The 25079-nt window shown below is 34.5% G+C and overlaps 1 protein-coding gene across 1 annotated transcript in view; it reads left to right on the forward strand.

The window, feature by feature from the left end:
- The window catches only part of HDX (highly divergent homeobox), a 257563-nt gene that overhangs the window by 217937 nt on the left and 14547 nt on the right, over positions 1 to 25079 (forward strand). Inside the window, exons 6-8 of the mRNA XM_027608559.2 lie at positions 8927 to 9134; positions 19927 to 20003; positions 23366 to 23449. Of these exons, the coding sequence (XP_027464360.1) occupies positions 8927 to 9134; positions 19927 to 20003; positions 23366 to 23449 (369 nt within the window). The remainder of the gene's footprint in view (positions 1 to 8926; positions 9135 to 19926; positions 20004 to 23365; positions 23450 to 25079) is intronic.

The raw sequence follows: 25079 nt of genomic DNA on the forward strand, positions 1-25079 counted from the left end.
ATGTGGATGTACAATTTTCCCAACACCATTTGTTGAAGATACTGTCCTTTTTCCATTAGATATTCTGTCCTTCTGTGTCAAAAATTAGTTGACCCTAGAGGTGAAGGTCCATTTCTTGGTTCTCTTTTCTGTATGATTGATCTATGTGTCTGTTTTTTTTTTTTCCAGAACCAGACTGTCTTGATCATTATAACTCTGTAATATAGTTCTAAGTCTGGCATTGTGATGCCACCAGCTTTGATTTTCTTTTTCAACATTCTTCTGATCACTTGGGGGTATTTTTGGTCCATAGAAATTTTAGGATTGTTTGTTCCAGCTCTGTGAAAGATGTTGATGGTATTATGATAAGGATTGACTTGAATGTGTAGGTTGCTCTTGGTAGCATAGACATTTTAACATTTATTCTTCCAATCCATGATTATGGAATGTTTTTCCATTTCTGGGTGACTTCCTCAAGTTCTTTCATAAGTGTTCTGTAGTTTCTAGAGTAGAAATCCTTTACCTCTTTGGTTAGGTTTATTCCTAGGTATTTTATGGTTTTTGGCGCAGTTGTAAATGGGATCGATTCCTTAACTCCTCTTTCTTCGATCTCATTGTTAGTGTATAGAAAAGCAAATGATTTCTGTGCATTGATTTTATATCTTGCAATGTTGCTGCATTCCTGTGTGAGTTCTAGAAGTTTGGGATGGAGTCTTTGAGTTTTCCACATAAACTATCATGCTATTTGTGAAAAGTGAGAGTTTGACTTCTTCTTTACCACTTTGAATGCCTTTTATTTTTTTTATTTCTGATTGCATCATGTTGCCTGTGAAGTCCTTGGTTCTATAGATTGTCTCTGTAAATTTCTGTTCTATATCACTCTTGGGGTCTTTCTTCTTTTATAGACCCCCCCCTTAATATTTCTTGCAGGGCCGGCTTGGTGGTCACATATTCTTCAGTTTCTGCCACTCTTGGAAGCTCCCTGTCTTTCCATCCATTCTGAATGACAACCTTGCTGGATATAGTATCCTTGGCTTCATGTTCTTCTCATTTAGTGCCCTGAATATGTTTTGCCATCCCCTTCTGGCTTGCCAGGTCTCTGTCGACAGGTCTGAAGTTATTCTGATGTCCCTCCCTCTGTACATAAGAAATCTCTTCCCTCAGCCACTTTCAAGTTTGTTTCCTTGGATCTAAGATTTGCGAATTTTACTATTATATGTTGTGGCATTTGGTCTGTTCTCATTGATCTTGAGAGGGGTCCTCTCTGCCTCTTGGACATGAATGTTTGTTTCCTTCCCCAGATTAGGGAAGTTCTCAGCTATAATTTGCTCGAATATACCTTCTAGACTTCTCTCTCTCCACTCCCTCAAGGATCCCAGTAATTCTGACATTGGAACATTTCATGGCGTCATTAATTTCTCAGTCTGATCTCTTGGGCTTTAATCTGCTTTTCCTAAGCGTCCTCAGTTTCCTTTTTTCCTATCATCTTATCTTCTAGCTTCCTAATTCATTTTTCTTCCTCATTTACCCTGGCAGTCAGACTATCCAGTTGAGGCTGCATTTCATTCATAGCATTTTTTAAGTTTGACCTGATTAGATCTCATTTCTGCCCTTAGAGATTCTATATTGTTGCTAGTATTTTTCTCAAACTTAGATATTGACTTCATATTGTTACTCTGAAGTCTATTTCTGACATCTTGCTTATATCCATATCCATTAGGTCTATGGCAGAGGCCACAGTCTCTGATTCTTTGTTGGGGGTTCCTCCTATTAGTCATTCTGTTGGGGTGTGGTTAGGGAATGTACAAGCAAAATGCACCTGTTTTATAGGGACTTTAGTGTTGTTGGCCTCGTTCTTCCAGCCTGTCTTCTGGGGGAGGGACCTGCCATGCTTTACTCAGGCAACTCTGCCCCTTGTAAAGGGGTGGGCTCAGTGAAAACCGTTTTTTTGGGGGGGTGTTTTCTGGTGGTTTTCCATGGTGGCTTTCTGCATCTCTTCCCAGAGTCAGAGCAGAAATGACTGCATCCAAGCCTCTGCCTCAGAATGGAGAAATTGCAGTCTGCTCTTCACTGAGCTCTCCAGGCCATAATGTCTCCATTTCTGTCTGCATTGTTAAAAACTGCAGCCTCCCCAGTTGTGTACCCACAGCAATACTCCCAGTGGTGGAACCCAGGGCCAGGCATGTCTCTGCCCTTTGTGCTTCTAAAACCATGAGCCACCCCTAGATCTTGTTTGGGGGCTGCACTAAAGTCTTTTCCCTGCCACTACCAGTCTGTGAGTCTGTGCCCGGTGCCCAGTACAGAACTCTTTTGCACTCCAGTGTTATATCACCTTCCCAGCACCAGCTTTTGGCACTTCCCTCCCCCTTCTGTTTATCTTCCAATATCTGCACGCAGAATCACAGCTTCTTGCTTCATACCTTTAGGCCATCGGAGATATTCTGTTTGTAGATATCCAGGTATATAATTTTACATCTCAGGCTGATTTTGTGGGTGTTCAGAATAGTTTGGTAGATATCCAGATAAATTCAGGGGACCGGTTGAAATAGGGTCCCCTACTCCTCCACCATCTTTTCTGTCCTACCTTTTTATGTCCTTTAGCATGATAAATTGTTTCCCACCCCCTCACAATCTGGAGGTGTCTTTGTATCTAAAATGAGTCTCTTGTAGACTGCATATCAATGGGTCTTGTTATCTTATCCAATCTGATACCCTGTATCTTTTGATTAGATCCTTTAGTCTGTTTACATTCAGAGTAATTATTGAAAGTTATGAATTTAGTGCCATTGTAGTAACTGTAAGATATCTGTTTCTGTAGATTGTCTCTGCTCCTTTTTGGTCTTTGTTGCTTTTGGGCTCTTTCTTCACTCAAAGGATTGTTTTAATATTTCTTCCAGGGTTGGTTTAGTGATCACAAATTCTTTTAATTTCTGTTTGCTCTGGAAGCTCTTTACCTCCCTTTCCATTTTGAATGACATCTTTGCTGCTAAAGTATTCTTCGACGCATATTTTTCTCATTTAGCATGTTGAATATATCATGCCAGTCCTTTTTGCCCTGCTAGGTCTCTGGGGACAGGTCTGCTTCCAGCCTTATGTTTCTACCCTTGTAGATTAAGGACCTCTTGTTTGGAGCTGCTTTCAAGATTTCCTCTTTATCTCTGAAATTTGCAAGCTTCACTATTATATGCTAGGGTATTGACCTATTTTTATGGATTTTGAAGGGAGTTCTCTGTGCTTCCTGGAATTGAATGCTTGTTTCCTTCCTGAGATTAGGGAAGTCCTCAGCTATAATTTGTTCAGATAAACCTTTTGCCCCCCCTTTCCTCATATTCTGGGACCCCAATTATTGTAATGTTATTGCCCTTTATGGTATCACTAATGTCTCAAAGCTTCTCCTCTTGATCTAGTAGTTGTTTTTCTCTCTTTTCCTCAGTTTCCTTACTCTCCATCATTTTGTCTTCTATTTTACTGACTCTTCTGCCTCATTTACCCTGGCGATTAGAACCTCCATTTTTTACTGCATCTCAGTGAAAACATTTTTACTTTCAGCCTGATAAGATTTTAGTTCTTTTATATCTGCAGTAAGAGATTCTTTAGCATCTTTTATGCTTTTTTCAAGCCTATCTTGTATCTTTATAATGGTTGTTCTGAATTCTAGTTCTAACATCTTACTTACCCATATTGATTAAATCTGTGGCAGAGAGTACTAAATCTGGTTGTTTCTTTTCTTTTGAATTTCTCCTTCTAGTCATTTTGTCAGAAAAAAGGGGAAAGAAAGAAAACAAAAAAGAAAAAAACAGCAGAAGCAGCAATAATAATACCAAGAACAAAAACGATATCTTCAGGAAGTGATTCCAGTATATGCTGTGTACACTCTGCTGTTGTGTTTTGGCTGCTCTTTCCTGCTGGTCCTCCTTCTACAGAGTTCCTACTTGCTTGTAGTGGGGAGTGTTTGGTCCTTTAAGTAGTTATGCTTTGATTTGTTTGTGAAGTTAAGCTGGAAGCTGAGGTTTTGGAGCTTTCTTTAATCAGTAGACTTGGTAGATTCAGGGGTGTTTTTGATCTTCTGAGGGAGACGCCTGCTGTTCTGGCTCACAATTTGACTTGCCATCCTAAAGATGCTCCTGCCAGGTCAGGGGATCAGGGTGTAGTGTCGGGGACTGTGGCCTCCGCTAAGGGTACTGTGTTTCTCTCTGGAGTCTGTACTGGTGTGCAGGAGGAGGGAAGGGTGGTATAGGAGGTAGACTATGGCCTCACCTCATCCTCTTGTCCCTAGGGAGCAGAGTTCTTGACAGCTGCTGCTCAGGAGGCCCTCTTAGAAAAGCAAGCAATCTCCTGTGACCCAGGACCTCCTCAGTTCCCTGCCCTAACTTGTCTGTGTCTGAGTCATTGGTACACCCAGAGCCACAGATCTCCTGTATTTTATCTCTGGCCAGTGGCTGGGATTCAAATCTTAAAGTTTTAAAGGACCTGTTGATGTGTGTGCCTACTCTTGTCCCCTAGAGGGGAGGCTCAGGGCATGCCCAGAACCATCCTGTCCCTGAAAAGCCATCACCCAGTGTGTGTGCAGAGGCTAGAGTTTATTGTAACACTCAGCAGAAAGCTGGAGCCAGGTTATCAGCCATCTGCATTTGACTCCATCCCCTACTCCCCTTTGTCCCAGAAAAGCCACTGCAGAAGCTTGAATCTATTGTGGCAGACAGCAAAAATGGCAGCCAGGTTATGCACATTCTGCTCCAATCTCTGTGCTCTGCTCAGTCAGTCCCAGAACAGCAGCTCTTTGGCACACACACAGAGGTTTAAGCCTATTGTGGCTCACACTGAAAATTTAAGAGGTTTTCTCCCCTCTGTGCTCCTCTCTGACCCTGCTGTTGAGCTTCTCTCAAGGCTCCCTGGCTGTCCCTTTGTCTTTGGAGAGGACAATATGCTCCTCAAAATGCTCTCTAGGAAGGGGAGCAATCTCTTCCTGAACACCTCAGGGATCCACTCGCCATAGCTTATTGTGTGTTCATAAACCGCTGTACTCTTTCCAACTTTCTCCCTCTTCCTGACTTTGCTCTGTGAACCCAGCTTCCTCCCCTTCTCAGCCATGCAGTTTCCTAATCCCCCAATTCAGAACTCTGAACCCCGCTTCTGCCAAATTCTCTCACTCCAACTGTGCATAATGTTTCCATACTCCTCGGGTCCTCTTCCTGGTTGTTCAAAATAGTTGGAGGTTGATCTAGTTGTATTCCAAGGATGAGGCAAATTCAGGGTCCCCCTACTACACTGCGATCTTGGAACTCTGATCAAAACCTTTTCTGGTGTGTGTGTGTGTGTGTGTGTGTGTGTGTGTGTGTGTGTGTGTGTGTTTTAAAGTAATAGATAAAGAGAATAGATTGGTGCTTGCCAGATTCAGTAGTGAGGGGGAATTGGAAGATGGGAGAAATGAGTAAAGGTGGTCAGGAGGTAAAAATAAGAATTTGAAAATCAATAAAATGATAAGTGAGTACATTGAAAAGATCAGTGAAATTAACATCTAGCAAGAATAACAAAGAAAAAAGAAAGAAGACAGAAATTAGTAATATCAGGAATGAGTGAGGGTATATTTCTACAGACTTTACAGACAGAAAAAGGATAAAAGAGACTATTTCAAACAACTCTGTGTGGACAAATTTGAATGAGATGGATCAATTCCTGAAAAAGTGCAAAATATCACAAATCACCTGATATGAAATAGGTGATTTGAATAACTATTAAAGAAATTGATTTCATCCTTAAAAAATTGCCCCCAAAAAAGAAATCTACAAGTGCCCAAACCTACAGTTAGCATCAACTAATGGTGAAATATGGAATGCTTTCTCCCTGAGGTCAAGAACAAAACAAGATGTCCACTTTGACCACCTTTATTCAATTTGTACTGGAAGTTCTAGCTAATGCAATGAAACAAGAAAAGGAAATAAAAGTAACATACAATTGCCTGTGTTGGCAATCCTAAGGAAACTACAAAAATAGTCCTATAACCAATAAGTGAATCTAAAAATGTCTCTGGATACAAGATCAACATACAAAAACCACTTGTGTGTTTATACAGTAAAAAATTAACATATTGAAACTGAAATTAAATATATAATATTATATTCAATCACTGAAAAAATCAAATACTGTAAATCTAACAAAACTAACAAAACGTGTAGAGGGCTTTTATGCTGAAAATTATAAAACATTGATGAAAGAAATCAAAGAAGTTTTAAATAAATGGAAAGACATTTGTGTTCATGGATTGGCAGACTCAACATAGTAAAAATGTAAATTCCTCCAAAATTAATATGAAGGTTTAACATAATCCTTATAAAAGTCTCAATAAAATTTTTAGTTGATGTAGACCAGAAAATGCTAAGATTTATATGGAAAGGAAATATGCTAGTATAGTTAAAATAATTCTAGGAAAAAAAAGATTGAAGTGGAAGAAATCCGCTTACCTAATTTCAAGACTTATTATATAGCTACTGTAATCAAGACTATGTGGTATTTACAGGAACATACATATAGAGATCAATGAAACATTAAAGAACCCAGAAATAGCCCTGCACAAACATGGACAGCTTAGTTGATTTTTGACAAAGATGCAAAAGCAATTCAATGGAGAACGTCTTTTCAAAAAATGGTTCTGGAACTCTTTGATATCCATTGAAAACAGAAATGAACTTTGATCTAAATCTCACACCTTATAAAAAATGAATTCAAAATGGATCATAGGGGGAGACGAACCATGAGAGATGATGGACTCTGAAAAAGAAACTGAGGGTTCTAGAGGGGAGGGGGGTAGGGGGATGGGTTAGCCTGGTGATGGGTATTGAGGAGGGCACGTTCTGCATGGAGCACTGGGTGTTATGAACAAACAATGAATCATGGAACACTGCACCAAAAACTAATGATGTAATATATGGTGATTAACATAATAATAAAAATTAAAAAAAAAAAATGGATCATAGATTTAAGTTGAAAACATAAAAACTATAAAAAGGTTTAGAAGAAAAGATAGGCAATAATCTTCAGGACCTAGAGCTTGGTGAAGTATTTTTAGAAATGACACTAAAAGCACAATCCATTAAAAAAAGAAGCAATAGCTTAGACTTCATAAAAATTAAAACCCATTTTTTTTTTTTTTTTGCAAAAGACGCAGATGAGGAAAATAAAAGCTACAGACTGGGAGAAAATATTTAGAAACCACATATCTGACAATAACTCATATCTAGAATATATAAAGGACTTTTAAAACTCAAAATTTTTAAGAAGTCAATTAGAAAATGAGCAAAATGCATGAAGAAACATTTCACTGAAGAGAGTATATGGATGGCAAATAAGCACATGAAAAGATTTTCAACAACTAACCTTTGGGAAATCAAATTAAGAACTCAATGATCTATCACTGCATGCATGAATGAGAACAGCCAATTTTTTCATTATTGAGAATACCAGATGCTGGCAAGAACGCCAATAAACTGGATTTTTCATACATTGCTGGTAAAAATATAAAATGGTACAATTTTTCTGGAAACAATTTGACAGTTTTTTATAAAATTAAATGTGTAATTATCATATATCCAAGCATTTGGATCCTTGAACCTCTATTCTAGGGAAATGAAAACTTATATCTGCACAAAAACCTGTTCATGACTGACTGTTCATAGAAGCTTTAAGGACTCTAACATTAAAACAACCTAAGTGCCCTTTGATGAATGAATGATTAGACAAACATTGCAAATAAATGGAAAAAAAAGTACATAAATATCATGGAATACAACTTAACAATAAAAAGGAATGGACAATTGATACATGCAACTTGAAAAAATCTTCAGAAAATTATGCTGAGTAATAAAAGGCAACTTTAAAAAAATCACATGCTTTATGACTTCATTTATATAACATTTTTGAAATGACACACTTATAGAAGTAGAAAACAGATTAATGGTTGCCAGGGGTTGGGAATGGTAGATAAAAGAGGACGAAGAATTGTGATAAAGGAACATGGAAGTGTACACACATACTGTGCAATATCAATTTCCGGTTTTAATTATTGTGATATAATTATGCAAAACATAAATCAGAGAAAACTGAGTGAAGGAGATCTACCTTTGAAACTTCTGTGCCTCTAAAACTATTTTAATATAAAACATTTTAAAAATTGGTTCTGAATCAAATGAAATGAAATTTTAGAATACTTGAAATACACAAGTAACCATTAAAGAGTCAAAGTTGATAGAAGTTACATTTTCACCATGGAAGCAAGATTGGATACGGGATAGGAACTCTAGTTATAGTTATATGTCTGGTCCCTTTAGGAAAAGAATCAATTTGTGTTTTATTTGAAAGTTTTGGTGGGTTATTTCTACAGAATAACAAAAACAAAACCAAAAACAAAAATTTATGTATTTTTAAATATTTAAAAAAGACATAATCATTTAAGAGAAATGCTTTTTTAAAAATTAACATTGTTATTTAATAATTATTTACCAAAAATTTAAATATATTTTGTTTAATTTCCTCTCAAGGTTGTCCTGTTTGAATTGTTTGCTTCATAAACATAAATATCTGCTTATAAATTTTTGTTAGTCCTTTATTCAACATTGTATTGGATATTTTGACACATTATACTATATCCAATTGATAAAATGAGCAATTCCAAAAAAGAAAAAGGAGTCTAAAATAAGTGTTCTGCAATGGACTGCATGTTGCTTTAAAGTCTGAATATTTAGATAAATGTCATCTTTCTGCTAATAATATATTTAAAAGTAAAAGCATAATTATCTTAATTTTTGCATATTGACTAATAGTTAAATTTTATTATTTTAGGTACTTATTTATTTTTAATCATATTTTATGCAGCATCCATTTATTATTTTAATGGCCAGAAATGCTAAAAGTTCTATATTTACAAAAATTCTTTTTGTATTTCTCTTATAAGACTTGGATTGGGAATCGAAGAAGGAAATATCGTTTAATGGGGATTGAAGTTCCGCCTCCAAGAGGAGGCCCTGCTGATTTTTCTGAGCAGCCTGAGTCTGGTTCTTTGTCTGCGCTCACATCAGGAGAAGAAGCTGGTCCTGAAGTAGGAGAAGATAATGAAAGAAATGATGAAGTATCCATCTGTTTGTCTGAAGGAAGCTCTCAAGGTATTTCATATGCTGCACTTTCTAATAATAGCTTTTGTAAATTTGATGGATTTTAACTTTCTTTTCAGCTAATTGCATTTCAAATATAAAGTCTTCAAAACATTTCTTTAAACACTTGAAAAGAAATTGATTTATTTTGATTGTATTTTTATATATATACACACACATAATGAAATGATTACTACAGTAAAACTAACACATCCATCTCCTCACAGAGTTACCATTTATGTATATGGTGAGAGCACCTGAAATCTACTCTCTTAGCAAATTTCTAGTATGCAATATAGAATTGTTAACTGTAATAATCATGCTATACATTAGATCTCTAGACTTATCCATCCTATGTAATTGCAAATTTGTATCCTTTGACTAAATTCCCCCATTTTCTTGACCTTCCTACCATGGTAACTATCATTCTGTCCTCTGCTTCTATTTGACTTTCTAAGAGTCCACATATAAGTGAGATCATGTAGTATTTTTAGTTCTGTGCCTGGCTAATTTCATCTAATATAATGTCCTCCAGGTTCATCCATGTCATTGCAAATGGCAGGATCTCCTTTATCTAAGACTGAATAAATTCTTATATATATGTATATAGGTTTTTATATGTTTATATATATTTCTTTACATATATTATATATTCCTATATATAGGAGATAGATAGATAGATATTTCTCAATTTCTTTATCCATTTATCTGTCAACAGATACTTAGGTTACTTCCGTATTTTGGCTATTCTATGTAATGCTGCAAGAAATGTGGGAGCACAAATATCTCTTTGAGGTACTAATTTTATTTTTTTTTGTTTATATATCCAGAAGAGGGATTACCAGATCACATAGAAGTTCTATCTTTAAGTTTTTGAGGAACCCCCATACTGTTTTCCATAATGGCTGTATCAATTTGCATTCTGACCAATGGTGTACAAGAGTTCCCTTTCCTCTATATCCTCACCAGCACTTATTGTCTTATCTTTTTTATTTTTAATGCCTCCACCTAAAGAGTCTCACTGAGTCATCACAACACTTATCTACCACAATAATGATATCTCACATTTAGAAATGTTGGTCATTGTAACAATCCATAATTTTAATTAAGTACGATTGTTTTTTATTTTATTGAAATTCTAATCAATTTAAGTTAGAACATTATAAATGTTTTGTAATAAAAGAGGGTATGGTATAATGTGATTAACACCAGGGTAATAGGCAACATGGGTGAAAGTCCTAGATCTTCCACTAGATGATTATTTGACTTCAGGCAAAACATTTAATTCATGGGGCTTTAGTTCCACATCTGTAAACTAAGGGAAATTGACTGGATCATCTTTATAACATTGCTCATGAGAGTAATGAGAATTAAAATAATAACATGTACTTCTCCAATGAACACTTGTATTGAGTTTAATTTACATATCATAAAATTCATCTATTGTCAATGTAGAATTCAATAATTTTTAGTAAATTTTATAGAGTTGTGGATTATCACCATCACTAAAATACAGCTTTAGAATATTTTCATCACTTCAAAATATTTATTTGAGTTTGTAATCAACCCTCATTCCCACATCCAAACCCAGGCAACCACATATCTACTTTCTGACGATATAAAACTTGTATTTTCTGAGTATTTAATATAAAAGGAATTATACAGTATATAGTCTTTTTGTATCTGAGAGAAAGAGAAAGAATCTTGCACTGACCCATTTTGTTTATTTTACTGGTCAGAATATTAACAATATATTTTCCAGTTTAATTTTTGCCTTTTAAATTTGGTTATGGATATCAGAAATTTTGCTTGTAGTATTTCTGTTGCCAAATATATCAATCCTTTTCTTTATGATTTCTGACTTTGGTGTCATGATTACAAAGTCCTTTATTGTATCACAGTTATGTTAACATACCCCTATATTTGCTTCTTATATTCGTATGGTTTCATTTTTACAACTTGGCATTTATTCTGCCTAGAATTTATTTTACTTTAACATGTTTGAGGAAAATACCTAATTTTATTTTTCCAAATGGTTAACCAGCTGCCTTTACAATATTTGCTAAATAATCCAGCATTATTTCCAGTGAGTTTAATTGTAGCTTTTTATCACGTATTATATACATACACACATATATGTATACATATATATTTTGGATTTCATATTATGGTACATTGATCTGATTGTTTATAACTGTGGCTTTATAAAATATCTAAATATCTGGTAGTGCTCTGATTACTCTTCTTAGCTCTTGTAGCACAGATTCTTCTAGATTAACTTTAGAATTGTTTAGTCATACCTTTCGCCAATCCCTCTCCCCCAAAATCATTTTAAGATTTTTTATTGGCACTACATTAAAAGGATAATAAAATGTGGAAAGATAAATTCAGTTTTGCATGTGTTAAGTTTTAGATGACATCAGGACATCCATGTAGAGCTGTTCAGAAGACTCATGGATAATATGGGTCTGAAACTCAGAAGAGGAGTTAAGACACGACAAGAAATATAGGAACCACCCATATCGAGGTCAAAAAAAAATAATGTCTAGCCATAGAAATAGAACATTTAGTTAAGTGAGAAAATGGAAAACAAGAAAGAAAGATGTATAAAAGCTGTGTGTTGAGAAATATCCCAATTTGGGAGCTAGAGGAGAAAAAGGAGCCATCAAAAGAATATTCAGGTATAGGAGAATGAAAATGTTATGTTATTAGTAAAATCAAGGAAAGAGAAATTTCAGAAGAAAGAAATGTCATTATCTTGGCCATCTTTTGGAAGTTGAATAGAAATTTCTCTCATGTGAAGCATCTAAAATTGTCAAAGGTATGTAAGTGGACAATATAATGGTACCAGAGTATGAGGGACAGGGATATGAGGAGTTGTTCAATGAGTATAAAGTTACAATTACACAACTGTAGTATAAGTGTCAGTTCCTATAGTTGGCAATAAGGGGTTATAGTCTTTTAAAAGCTTGTTAAGAGGGTAAATCATATTGTGTTCTTAACACAAAAAAAGGGACAAAAGAAAACTTTTGGAGGTCATGGACATGTTTATTATCTGGATTGTGGTGATGGTAACATGAGTGTATTCACATGTCCAAACTCACCAAATTGTATACATTAATTATGTGCACTTTGTTTACACCAATTATACCTTAATAAAGCAGGAAAATGAAAATAAATTTTTAAAAAAGAATGAGAACCCATTGAATTGGGTGCTTAAGGGATTCTTTCAATAAACAATGTGTGTTGCAAGGTGGAGGCAAGCAGATTGCAATAGGTTGAGTAATGAAAGGGATATAAAAGCTCTCAGCATTGCCAGGGCCATATATTTTAATGCCAAGTGTTTAAAAATTTGTGTGAATATTCAAGTGTTTCCTCTCTCTCTCTCCCTCTCTCTCTCCTCCCTCCCTCCCTTTGTCTTTCTCTCTCTGCCTTTACCAACATTTGCTGTTGGTATTGATGAAGATGATAACACAGAATTTAGTGTACAGGAAAACTGTGAAGCAGGAAAAAAAGAAAAGCTATTGCATCATTTCCAAATCGCTTGTTTATAATCTAACTGGTCCATTAAACCATTTTTGTCTTCTATTATTATTTACTAAATTGTATGTGCCTGGGAATACTTGAATATTTTCAGTGATTTATGAATGGACCTTTAGAGAATGATGACTGGCAGCTATTTGGAAGATAATGGGGATTTGTGTGTTTCTATGGGTTGGGTAGGTGGGAGAGCTATTAAGAAATATTCTGATTAAAGTAAATTACATAAGCCCCTAAAGGGGAGTTTCAATCTATGACTTCCACTTCCCCATCTAAAAGGGAATTAAAAAAAAAAGTAGTTAATGGGAAAAACGTGAGTTAATTTTAAGGTTGCTAATGGACAATTGCTTCTACATTGGCATTTAATAGTATGTTCTCTAGACAGCTGGCATAGTAATCAAGACCTATGAGAAAAAGAGAGAGAGAATTTAATATATGAATCAAAAAACACTTGATGGGAAGTGAGATTGCCTAGAATTCCTCTCAGTGGCTTATTTTTTACAGCTCCATAATAACCTTTTCATTCTTATCAGAAGTTGGAACAGAAAAGCATAAAAGATACAAAAAGAGCCTTTTTTGGTACTATTTCCAATGAGTTCTGTACTATTTTCTTCCTCATTTTGCTGATGGAGAATGCTAATCTGATTGATTTAACTGTGTGATCCTTTTGTGATGATTAAGTGAATTGTATCATGTGGCCTAGACTAATATCATAACTTTAAGGTATGCTAACCATATTCTGTTTCAGTTATGAAAATGTAGTTGAATGTGTGTTTACTTTGAGATTTCCATTAATTACATCTGAGAGATATAGAGACCAAATAATCAGAGTAGTTGCCCATACTATTTCAAAAATCTAACAACTTGAAATTCAGTCCTTTATAATATAGCTGTTGATTCAAGAAAATTAGTCTTCTAAATGTCTAAGAAAAAGAAAAATATCTTTAAAGAAGGACTTATATTTTACATGTTAAAAATCAATTAAAAATTGTTAAAGTTTTCTAGAAAAAGCTCTACAAGCTAAAAGAAGCATATTTTTAAAATACAGTAAAAGGCAAGTTTAGCCAAAAATCACCAATAAGTGTTGCTGATCTTTTAGCAGTTTTAGTTTCATTTCTTCTTTTCTGAGAGAACAGGTACTTCCCTGATAAAAAGCTTCCGACTTAACTTCTAAGTTCCACCTCCTATCTCTCACTTTCACTTTTCCCATTTCTTTTTCCTTTCCCTGTGGGTAAGTGAAGAGAAAGGAGATGTGATAAAGCTGCCAGGCTTCACCCCTCATACAACTGCAAACTTTAGCAAAAGTAATAGATGACTCAGCTCTCTAATGTAAAATTCTGTGTCTACTAAAATATGCATGGATGAGCAATTTTAAGGACTTTTTACTATCCTGAGAATCAAACTGTTTAAAGTATGAGAACAATTAACATCTGTAATGTTAAATTTTATAGCAAAGACCCTTTTCAACTGTATCTATTATGTGGGTGTACATATAAAATAGAGCTCTGCATGGTTACTCAGTTTAAGTGTATGGTTACCATATAGAGTGCCCTCTAGAGTTTGCTGATAATAATTTTACTTATTTATTTTCCAATTTGCAGAGCTGCTTTTCCTGAAGAATAAGCAGACAAAATGACTGTGTTTAGCTTTCCAATTTGCAGTAATGTGGAAGCTATCACTTCATACCTTTTTATTTTAGAAATCTTCAAAACAGTTTTTATTTACATCTAATAAAAAAATCAAAACCTACATGTATATTTTGCCAGTAAAGCAGAGGTGTGTATAGTTATGAGAAAGTAAGAACAGAAATATAAGGCAAACCTAAAAGGAATGATACCAGTAATGATCTTATTGATGGGCACTGTAACCTCTATTCTGACAGCATTAGTACCAATATCAGCTCTGCCCCTAAACCTGTTAACCTCCCCTTCATTTAATTTAGTTGCTTATTACATAGGACTTGAAATTCCTGTGAATTGAAATGTCTAAATAATGAAAAAAGTCTCATCCATCTAGGAATCATTTTTTAAAAAATTAATTGAATTTATGGTGTTAAATAGAGGTAACAAAAGCATTTGACAAACTACAACATCCATTCATGATAAAAACCCTCAACAAAGTAGGTGGAGAGGGAACATACCTCAGCATAATAAAAGTCATATATGAGAAATCCACAGTAAATGCCATCCTCAATGGGAAAAACTGAGAACTTTTTCTCTACAGTTAGGAACAAGATAGAGATGTCCACTCTCACTACTGTTATTTAACATGGTGCTGGAAGTCCTAGCCATAGCAATCAGAAAACAAAAGAAATAAAAGGAATGCCAATTTGCAAGGAAGAAGTCACACTTTGACTATTTGCAGATGACATGATATTATACACAGAAAACCCAAGAGACTCCAGCAAAAAACTGCTAGAACTGCTAAAGGAATTCAGTAAAGTTGCAGGACACAAAATCAATATACAGAAATCTGTTGCATTTCTTTATTTTATTTTATTTTATTTTATTATGTTATGTTAATCACCATATATTACATCATTAGTTTTTGATGTAGTGTTCCATGATTCATTGTTTGCATATAACACCCAGTTCTCCATTCAATATCTGCCCTCTTTAATATCCATTACCAGGCTAACCCATCCCCCACCCCCACTCCCCTCTAGAACCCTCAGTTTGTTTCTCAGAGTCCATAATCTGTCATGGTTTGTCTCCCCTTCCGATTTCCCTCCCTTCCTTTTTCCCTTCCTACTATCTTCTTCTTTTTTTAACATATAATGTATGATTTCTTTCAGAGGTACAGGTCTGTGATTCAACAGTCTTACACAATTCACAGTGCTCACCATAGCACATACCCTCCCCAGTGTCTATCACCCAGCCACCCCATCCCTCCCACCCCCCACCACTCCAGCAACCCTCAGTTTGTTTCAGCAATTGCACTACTGGGTATTTACCACAAAGATACAAATGTAGGGATCTGAAGGGGTACATACACCCTGATGTTTATAGCAGCAATGTCCACAATAGCTAAACTATGGAAAGAGCCAAGATGTCCATCGACAGATGAATGGATAAAGAAGATGTGGTATTTATATACAATGGAATATTATGCAGCCATCAAGAGGAATGAAATCTTGCCATTTTCAACAACATGGATGGAACTGGAGGGTATTATGCTGAGCGAAATAAATCAATCAGAGAAAGACATGTTTCTGTTGCATTTCTATACACCATTAAAGAAGCAGCAGAAAAAGAAATCAAGGAATTAATCCTATGTACAATTGCACCAAAAACCATGATATACCTAGGAATAAACCTAACCAAAGAGGTAAAAGATCTGTTCTCTGAAAACTATAGAACACTTATGTAAGAAATTGACAATGACACAAAGAATTGGAAAAATATTCCATGCTCATAGACTGAAGATAAAATATTGTTAAAATGTCTATACAACCCAAACACTCTACATATTTAATGCAATCCTTACCAAAATACCAACATTTTTCACAGAGCTAGAATAAGCAATCCTAAAATTTGTATAGAACTACAAAAGATTACTATAGCCAAAGAAATCCTGAAAAAGAAAAGAAAGCTGGAGCCATCAAATTCTGGACTATACTACAAAGCTATAGTGATCAAGATGGTGTGGTCCTGGCATAGAAATAGACACATAGACAAATAGAATAGAAAACCCAGAAATGAACCCACAACTATATGCCAATTAATCTTTGACAAAGTGGGAAAGAATATCCAATGGGAAAAAATCTCTTCTACAAATGGTGGGAAAACTGGACAACTACATGCAAAACACAACATAAACAAAATAAATCCAAAATGGTTGAAAGACCTAAATGTGAGACCTGAAACCATAAAAATCCTAGAAGCAAACACAGGCAGTAATTTCTTTGACACTGGCTATAGTAACCTCTTTCTAGATATGTCTCCTAAGGCAAGGGAAACAAAAACAAAAATAAATCATTGGGACTACATCAAAATAAAAAGTTTCTGCACAGTGAAGGAAACAATCAACAAAACTAAAAGGCACCCTATGGAATGGCAGAAGATGTTTGTAAATGACATATCTGATAAAGGGTTAGTATCCAAAATATATAAAGAACTTATAAAACTAAACACCCAGAAAATTAATAACCCAATTAAAAATGGGCAGAAGAGGTGAATTGACATTTTTCCAGTGAAGACATACAGATAACCAACAAACACATGAAAAGATGCTCAACATCACTCATCATCAGGGAAATGCAAGTCAAAACTACAATGAGATATCACCTCACACCTGTCAGAACGGCTGAAATAAAAAACACAAGAAACAACAAGTCCTGGGAATGTTATGAAGAAAATGAACCTTGTGCACTGCTGGTAGGAATGCAAACTGATCAGCCACTATGGAAAACTGTATGGGAGTGTCTCAAAAAAATTAAAATTGTACTATCCTATAATCCAGTAATGGCACTAGTAGGTATTTACCCAAAAGATACAAAAACACTAATTTGAAAAGATACATGCACCCCTACATTTATTGCAACATTATTTATAACAGCCAAACTATGGAAGCAGCCCAAGTATCTATTTATAGATAAATGGATAAAGAAGATGTGGTATATATATATATATATATATATATATATATATATATATATATATATACAATGGATTATTATTCAGTCATAAAATAAAGTGAAATTTTACCATTTGCAATGACATGGATGGAGCTAGAAAGTATTATGCTAAGCAAAATAAGTCAGTCAGAAAAAAACAAATACCATATGATCAGTCATATGTGGAATTTAAGGAACAAAACAAATAAGCAAAGGGAATAAAAAATGAGAAAGTGGCAAGCTAAGAAACAGATCTTTAACTATAGAGAACAAACTGATGGTTACAAGTAGGGAGGTGGGGAAGATGGGTGGAATAGATGATGGGGTTTAAGGAGTACACTTATAAGCAGAAGGTGTCGTATGGAAATGTTGAATCACTGTATGATACACCTGAACCTAATATCACATTGTATCTTAACTAACTGGAATTTAAATAAAAACTTGAAAATCACTAACTCGATAAATAAATAAATTTATGGTAGACTTTGCATTAAAATTTTGGTAAAGTTTTGCTGTATATCTTAAACCTAATTCTCTATGTCCTCATGTGAGTTCCTCAATTAGCCTTTTTTTTTTTTTCCTGTTAATGCTCCATGCTCCTACTGGGCACCTCTATATATCTTTCCATGGGAAGAATAGATCTGGAAAAATCTTAGGAGGACTGATAAATATTTTTGTTCTGTTTCTTTTTTCTTAAGATTTTTATTTATTTATTTGAGAGAGTGGTGAGAGAGCTCACAGAGGGAGAGGGAGAAGCAGACTCACTGAGATCATGACCTAAGCCAAAGGCAGACACTTAACTGAGCCATCCAGGTGCCCCTTTGTTCTGCTTTCTATGGTGAAATAAAACATCAGGGCTACCAAGAGGCTGAGAACTTCAACTAATGTTTATCTAAATAATCTCAATGAGATGACTGTGCCTAAAGAAGGGAGAAACATTACTGTCTTGTTTTACTAAGGAGTAGATGTAGAGGTAATCTAAGGGCTTTATTTGGTAGACAGTCTATGCTGTGAACTAGCCACTTTTCCTAGATCAACACAGAGAGGTTTTAAATAGACTTGTTTCTCTGAATTTATTTTTCTTAGTTTAATTGTTTCACATTTTTAGAATATTGAATTTTTTATTTTATTCAAAACCAATTAATTAACATATACTGTATTAGTTTCAGAGGTAGAGTTTAGTGATTCATCAGTTGCATATAACACCCAGTGCTCATCACATCATGTGCCCTCCTTAATGCCCATCATCCAGATACCCCATCCCCCCTCCACTCCAGCTACCCCCAGTGTGTTTCTTATAGTTAAGAGACTCTTATGTTTTGTCTCCCTTTTGATCATAAAAAAATACATGTTCATTAGAGAAAATACATGCAAATACAGTGAAAATTTTTGAAATAATCCTACCTCTCAGTAATCCTACCTCTCACTTCTTAAAATAGGAGTGGGTGAATATTTTTGCCAGTGTTTTCTCTTTGCATATATGCAGGTGTGTGTGTGTATTTGTGTGTGTTCACATACCCTTGCCTTTTCAAAAAATTAGAAATGTACTATATTTATAGTTCTATATCATGTATTCAAATATTACTTTTATCATTTTTTCTCTTATTACAACCAGCAATACAAGTAAAAAATATTTAAATATAAATAAGAAAATTGAAAAAATAAGTATCAAAATAAGTAAAATTAGACAAAAGGAAAAAAATAAAATTGCCTATAATTCCATCCAGAAATAATAATGTCAATGTTTTGGTATAAATAATGTCAGTCTTTTCATTGTAAATGAAAATGTACACTTTTTTCCTTTTATAAAATGAAGATCATAGGGGTGTCTGGGTGGCTCAGTTAGTTAAGCATCCAACTCTTGGTTTTGGCTCAGGTCATGATCTCAGGGTCATGATATGGAGCCCTGAGGTGGGCTCCATGCTTAGTACAGAGTCTGCTTGAGATTCTCTCCCTCTCTCTCGCTCCTTCTCCCTTTCCCCTCCCCCACTTGCACTCATACTCTCTCTCTAAAAAATAAATAAATAAAAATAAAATTAAACAAAGATCACAGTGTACCTACATAGTAGATTTTGTCACCTTTATTTGTTCACTTTCCAATAGATGAATATTTCCCTTATTATCAACTATTCTTGTCCTTAATTTTTATAGTATTTATTGGAGGAATAGGTCCTAAATGAAACAATCCTCTGTCGTTAAGCATATAAGTTGCTTCCATTTTTTTTTCCAATTACAAACAGCACAGTAGTGGCTATCCCTGTATTTGCACCTATCCACACTTATTTCCTAGAATGCATTGTTAGAAGTACAATTGCTTTATCAAAGCATATATGATGTGAATTTATGATTTGTGTATTTATTTATTTTTAAAAATTTTACTTATTTATTTGACAGGGAGCTAGAGAGCACAAGCAAGGGATGCAGCAGAGGAAGAGGGAGAAGCAGGCTCCCCGCTAAGCAGGGAGCCCAATGCGAGGCTCAATCCCAGGACCCTGGGATCATGACCTGAGCTGAAGGCAGATGCTTAACTGACTGAGCCACACAGTCTTTTTAAAATAAAGAATTATTTAAGTGATCTTGAGAAAAGCATTCTCAATGAAGTTTTGAGGAATGAAAAATGAAATCATAGCCTTTTTTTGTTTTCCATAGAGGAGTCCAGTGAAGTTCCAAATGAGGCAAGGGCTCATAAGGAGGAGGACCATCATGCAGTATCTGCAGATAATGTGGTACGTACATTTTGAAATTCTTTCCTCATGAGAGATTCTTCCCTACATGATGGATTTAAAGGATATGTTTCCAGTTGGTGATAATATCGGTGTTACCATAATTAAATCCTGCACCACTTCACAAGCCAAAACAAAGCTGTCACCCATGAAATTATATATCTTTGAGGGTTTAAGAAATGAAATTTAAAGCACTGTCACTTGTGCCTCAAATTTTTTTGACTGAAGAGATTTGCAAATATAAAAATCTAATGCTTACTACATATAGACATTTTATACAAATGTTATTTTTCTTCAACATATTTAGCAAAGGGCAGATTTCTTTTCATTTAACATATGGAAGAATTAAGACTGAGGTTAGACTGCCATAATGAAAGAAGCCTTTGTTAGTTCTAGCACTTGTATCTAAGGAGTCCTGATTCAGAATTCTCTGTTCAGACCATACTTATCTCTATGTTTGGAACATTTCCTTCTTTCTAGTTGAATTAAACTCTCTTAGTCTTCTTAAAAATTGCACTGATGGAGAAAAGACAATATTAAAAGACTGAATAACAGGCAGAGACAGACTATATGTGGATTAAACTGGGCTTTGTGAAAATGTAAACATTATTGGTATATAGAAATGTTCTCCAAGCAGCTGTTTTAGCAGCATCTGTTTGTATCCTGACTCCATCAAGTAATACAGAAATCAAAATAGTATTAAAGTCAAACATAAAGACAAATGCCATTTTGTTTTTTCTTTGAAATCAGTGATTTTTGTTTGATTGCAATCTTTAAAGAAAATCCCTATAATGGATTTTTCTGTTACAAAATGAGTGTAACTTCATTTACTCTGGCTTCCATTACAAACATTATTTACATGACACTATAATTCTGCCACATCTCCTTAATAAAAGTTGAACACATAAAATACAATTTTGCTCTTATTTGTTAAGCGTCAACAGTTTATAACAGTATTTTCCACATGCAGAATATAGTTTAGGATTACATTTTATTGATTTCAGTCCTGATTTCAACTGATGTTTGACCCTACTAACACAACTCAATAGGAATATAGGAAAACAAACTTTGATTTTGATGTAATGTTTTCATTAGGTAGCTAGTAATAATTATTTCCACAATTAGTTGTGTTAATCTTCTTAAATTCCATGAAATAATAAATCTCCTCTGCTCTAGATTTGAATTATACTAAACAAGTTATATACAATATTTACAAATTAAAATCTTTTTTTTTTCTGTAAACACATGCTCATTTTTAGTCTGAATTTTTCTGCATTGGATCTCCCCTCAGCAGACATTTGGAAATAATAAATGAAATAATGGCATGGGATGACCTAAGTCACTTAGGCACCTAATTTTTGGAAAAAAAAAATTCATTTTTAGAGACAGAACTTCAAACCTTCAAAGGCCCATCTCCTCTGCTTATAACTTTTGAGTATGTCCATAAATGGCAAATAATAAAATATTTAAGGCTGATTTATATAGAGTGGCCTTTGGTGCTTTCTTCTTATCTCCTTTTTCCCAGAACTGATCCAAACAGAGAATCTAAAAAATGTTTTAGAAAGTATCAAATCAGGTCTGGTGAAAACTTACATGATTAAACCCCAAGTTTATAGTGATTTTAATAATAAAAAAATTAGATTCATCTCCAGTCAGGAGTAGAAAACAATTTCATTGCAGTTATCCTCTTGACTCAGAAACCTACAGGTCACACACCCTGTTATGGTTACATATCCTCATAGGCAATGTATTAGTATGACCATTCCAGGTATGTTTGGGACTTTTTAAAAAATTGTTATTCAAATTCCAATAATACATTATATGTTTAAAAAAAGAAGAAGAAGATAGCAGGAAGGGAAAAATGAATGGGGGAATGGGAGGGGGAGAAGAACCATGAGAGACTATGGACTCTGAGAAACAAACAGGGTTCTAGAGGGGAGGGGGGCAGGGGATGGGTTAGCCTGGTGATGGGTATTAAAGAGGGCACGTAATGAATGGAGCACTGGGTGTTATAAGCAAACAATGAATCATGGAACACTACATCAAAAACTAATGATGTAATGTATGGTGATTAACATAACATAATAAAAAATTCCAATAAATTCACATACAGTGTAATATTAGTTTTCGGTGTACAATATAGTGATTCAACACTTCCATACAACATATCATTCCAGGTATGTTTGGGACTTTTTAAAAATTGTTATTCAAATTCCAATGAATTAACATACAGTATAATATTAGTTTTGGGTGTACAATACAGTGATTCAACACTTCCATACAACACCAGTGCTCAAATATTTAGAACTGATTTTGGTTTTGGTTTTGCTTTTTAAAAAAATATGTTCCATGATTAGAGAACGTTCCTTACTCCCATGGTTGGAGTTTACTGGTCATTCTTCACATTAGCAGTAAGCTGTTTTGTTCACTCTTTTGACAGATATTTAATTAATACCTACTATGTGCAAAATACTTTACAAACTATGTTGCACCTTAATTCTTAAAGCTAATGACAGTTAACATCTCTCTATCTCTCTCTCCCTTCTTATTGTCCAGTGAAGGAAGAAAATCACCAGTTTATTTTTATTATTACATTGTAAATGTCTGCTTTCAATTGTCTAGCTAATGGAGTGCATTAAATAAGTGACTTAAAAAACTGTATTTGACTTTGGAATGTACGTCACATGTTGATATTTTACATTAGAAGTTGTAAGGAAGTACATGGTAATTAAAAAACAAAACAAACAAACAAACAAACAAAAAAACCTTGCAACAAAGCAGTTATGGTTAGCATTAAAAAGACTACTCTCACAGGAAGTGAGTTTCCTGTCACTGGAGGGCACTATTTTTTTTTTTTAAAGATTTTATTTATTTATTTGAGAGAGAGAATGAGAGACAGAGAGCATGAGAGGGAGGAGGGTGAGAAGGAGAAGCCGACTCTCTGCTGAACAGGGAGCCCGATGTGGGACTCGATCCCGGGACTCCAGGATCATGACCTGAGCCGAAGGCAGTCGCTTAACCAACTGAGCCACCCAGGCGCCCCTGGAGGGCACTATTTAAGCAGAATTCAAAAGCCTATTTTTTCAGAAATATTGTGAAAGAGATTTTTTATGTTTAAATTGTATTATAATAGTTTTCTATTTAATAAGTTGTCATCAATTAAAGGTAGTTAAATGTGGCTCAGACACACACTAGATATAACAATGAAGAACCAGTCAGCTATCAGAGTTTATTCTGGATAACCTAGACTAGATAACCCCATCATTAAAACTAAACATTCAATGTTTATGTTCTATACATTGCTGGGTGTAGTGAGGATGATGATCAGATATATATTTATGAAAATTTCTCTACTTGTGTTACAGAAAATAGAAATTATTGATGATGAAGAAAGTGACATGATAAGTAATTCTGAAGTTGAACAAGTGAATTCTCTCTTGGATTATAAGGTGAAAGTAATTTCAAATACTGAATTCATGAAGAGACGGTACTAAATGAGGCATACTTTTACAGTGCCTATGTACTAGCTTATTTCACTTTCAGTTTTATTTGATAAGTTAAAAGTGGGGCTCCCTATTGACTTTCTCAAGCACTTGGGTATCAGTCAGGATATGGACACTTTAATTCTGGCTGGTTTAGTGGTTATTGTTTTAAGCAACAAACTTGCTGAATGGGAGTAAGTATTGATAGTGTACATCAAGGTGAGGCAGGACATAGTGGTGGTTAATGTGAAATTTATGACAGTGGCTTTAAAGCTAATGTTAATTTTTAAATGGTGGTAAAGTGGAGATTTTTTTTCTCAGTGGTCCTTGTTAATTTTATCTTCAATTACAACTTCTGAAGACCATTTTTTAGGAAACCTGTTTTAGAGGTTTAAAAACAATTCCCAAAGCAAATACCAAATGAATATAAAGAGAGATGATCTTTTCTTAAAGTCACTGGTACCTAAACTGAAAGGCTTACTTTGAGTGTGCATACATAACTTTATTTTATTAAATTTTGACATGAGCTATCTGTCTATATCAATATTTGTTTTCTGCATAGATATGTAATTGTTATCCTTTGTTAATCAATATCCTATCATACTAGGTAACTTTGGGCCTTCTGAAATTTTGACCAATCATTCTATCCATACACAAAAGCCCTTTTCTTGGAATATCGTAAGTGATCAAAGCAAAGACTAATAATCTTAAAATGTTAACAGAAAATAACAATCAGAAAAGACAATAGCTGTCATTTTCTCAAAAATATTTTCAATTTCACTATATTTGAAAGTTATGTCATTCAACAGATTGTTTCCTAAATGTTTATAACATCTCAGACTTTATAATATTGAATATTGTAAACAGAAGACAATTATCTTTTGAAATTTATTTGATAAATGTTCAAAGAGCACAGTATAATCCTGTATTTAAACTGTATTTCCAACTAATAAAATTATAAGGTTTTTATTTCTGAACTACAAGAGATCATTCTAATCTCTCCTATATGGTCATAAAATATTTCTAAATGCCCAGTTCAGGTTTAAAAGGGCTCTGTGCCACTTGGCACACGTTATGGAAACTACAGAGGTGAGGACTGGATCGCACAGCTGTTAAGTATTCTCCACTTAGCACTCTCAAAAAGATCAAAGGGGGTTGGACTCAGAACAAAGGATACTTTCCAGAACCTTACCCTTCTGGAGTGCCACTTGAGAAGGTTTGGAGCTAAAGACCAGGGTAGGGTAAAGTATCCAATCCCAAAAATGCTAATTAACATTTTAATTGAACTCTACAGGATGTTTAATGATCCTGTGTTTTCCACTGTGGTAAATACTGTGGGAACAAGGAGTCCTTAACTACCCTATCAGGAATGTCTTTGACAACACATCACCATCCTAAATAGATTTATTTCCTTTAACTCTAAAAAATTAGCACGTATATAGAAATATATTTTTTCATAATCATTATTAAAAATACTTCACCTCATGTGTGAATTGTATTGCCTTAGTTCTAAAGTCAGGACAAATTAGTAAAAGAGAGACAGTGGCAGACTAGGAGAGTTCTGAGCTCACCTTTTCCCAGACACACCTAGGCAACA

The sequence above is a fragment of the Zalophus californianus genome, chromosome X (assembly GCF_009762305.2).
Source record: "Zalophus californianus isolate mZalCal1 chromosome X, mZalCal1.pri.v2, whole genome shotgun sequence".
Taxonomy (NCBI): domain Eukaryota; kingdom Metazoa; phylum Chordata; class Mammalia; order Carnivora; family Otariidae; genus Zalophus; species Zalophus californianus.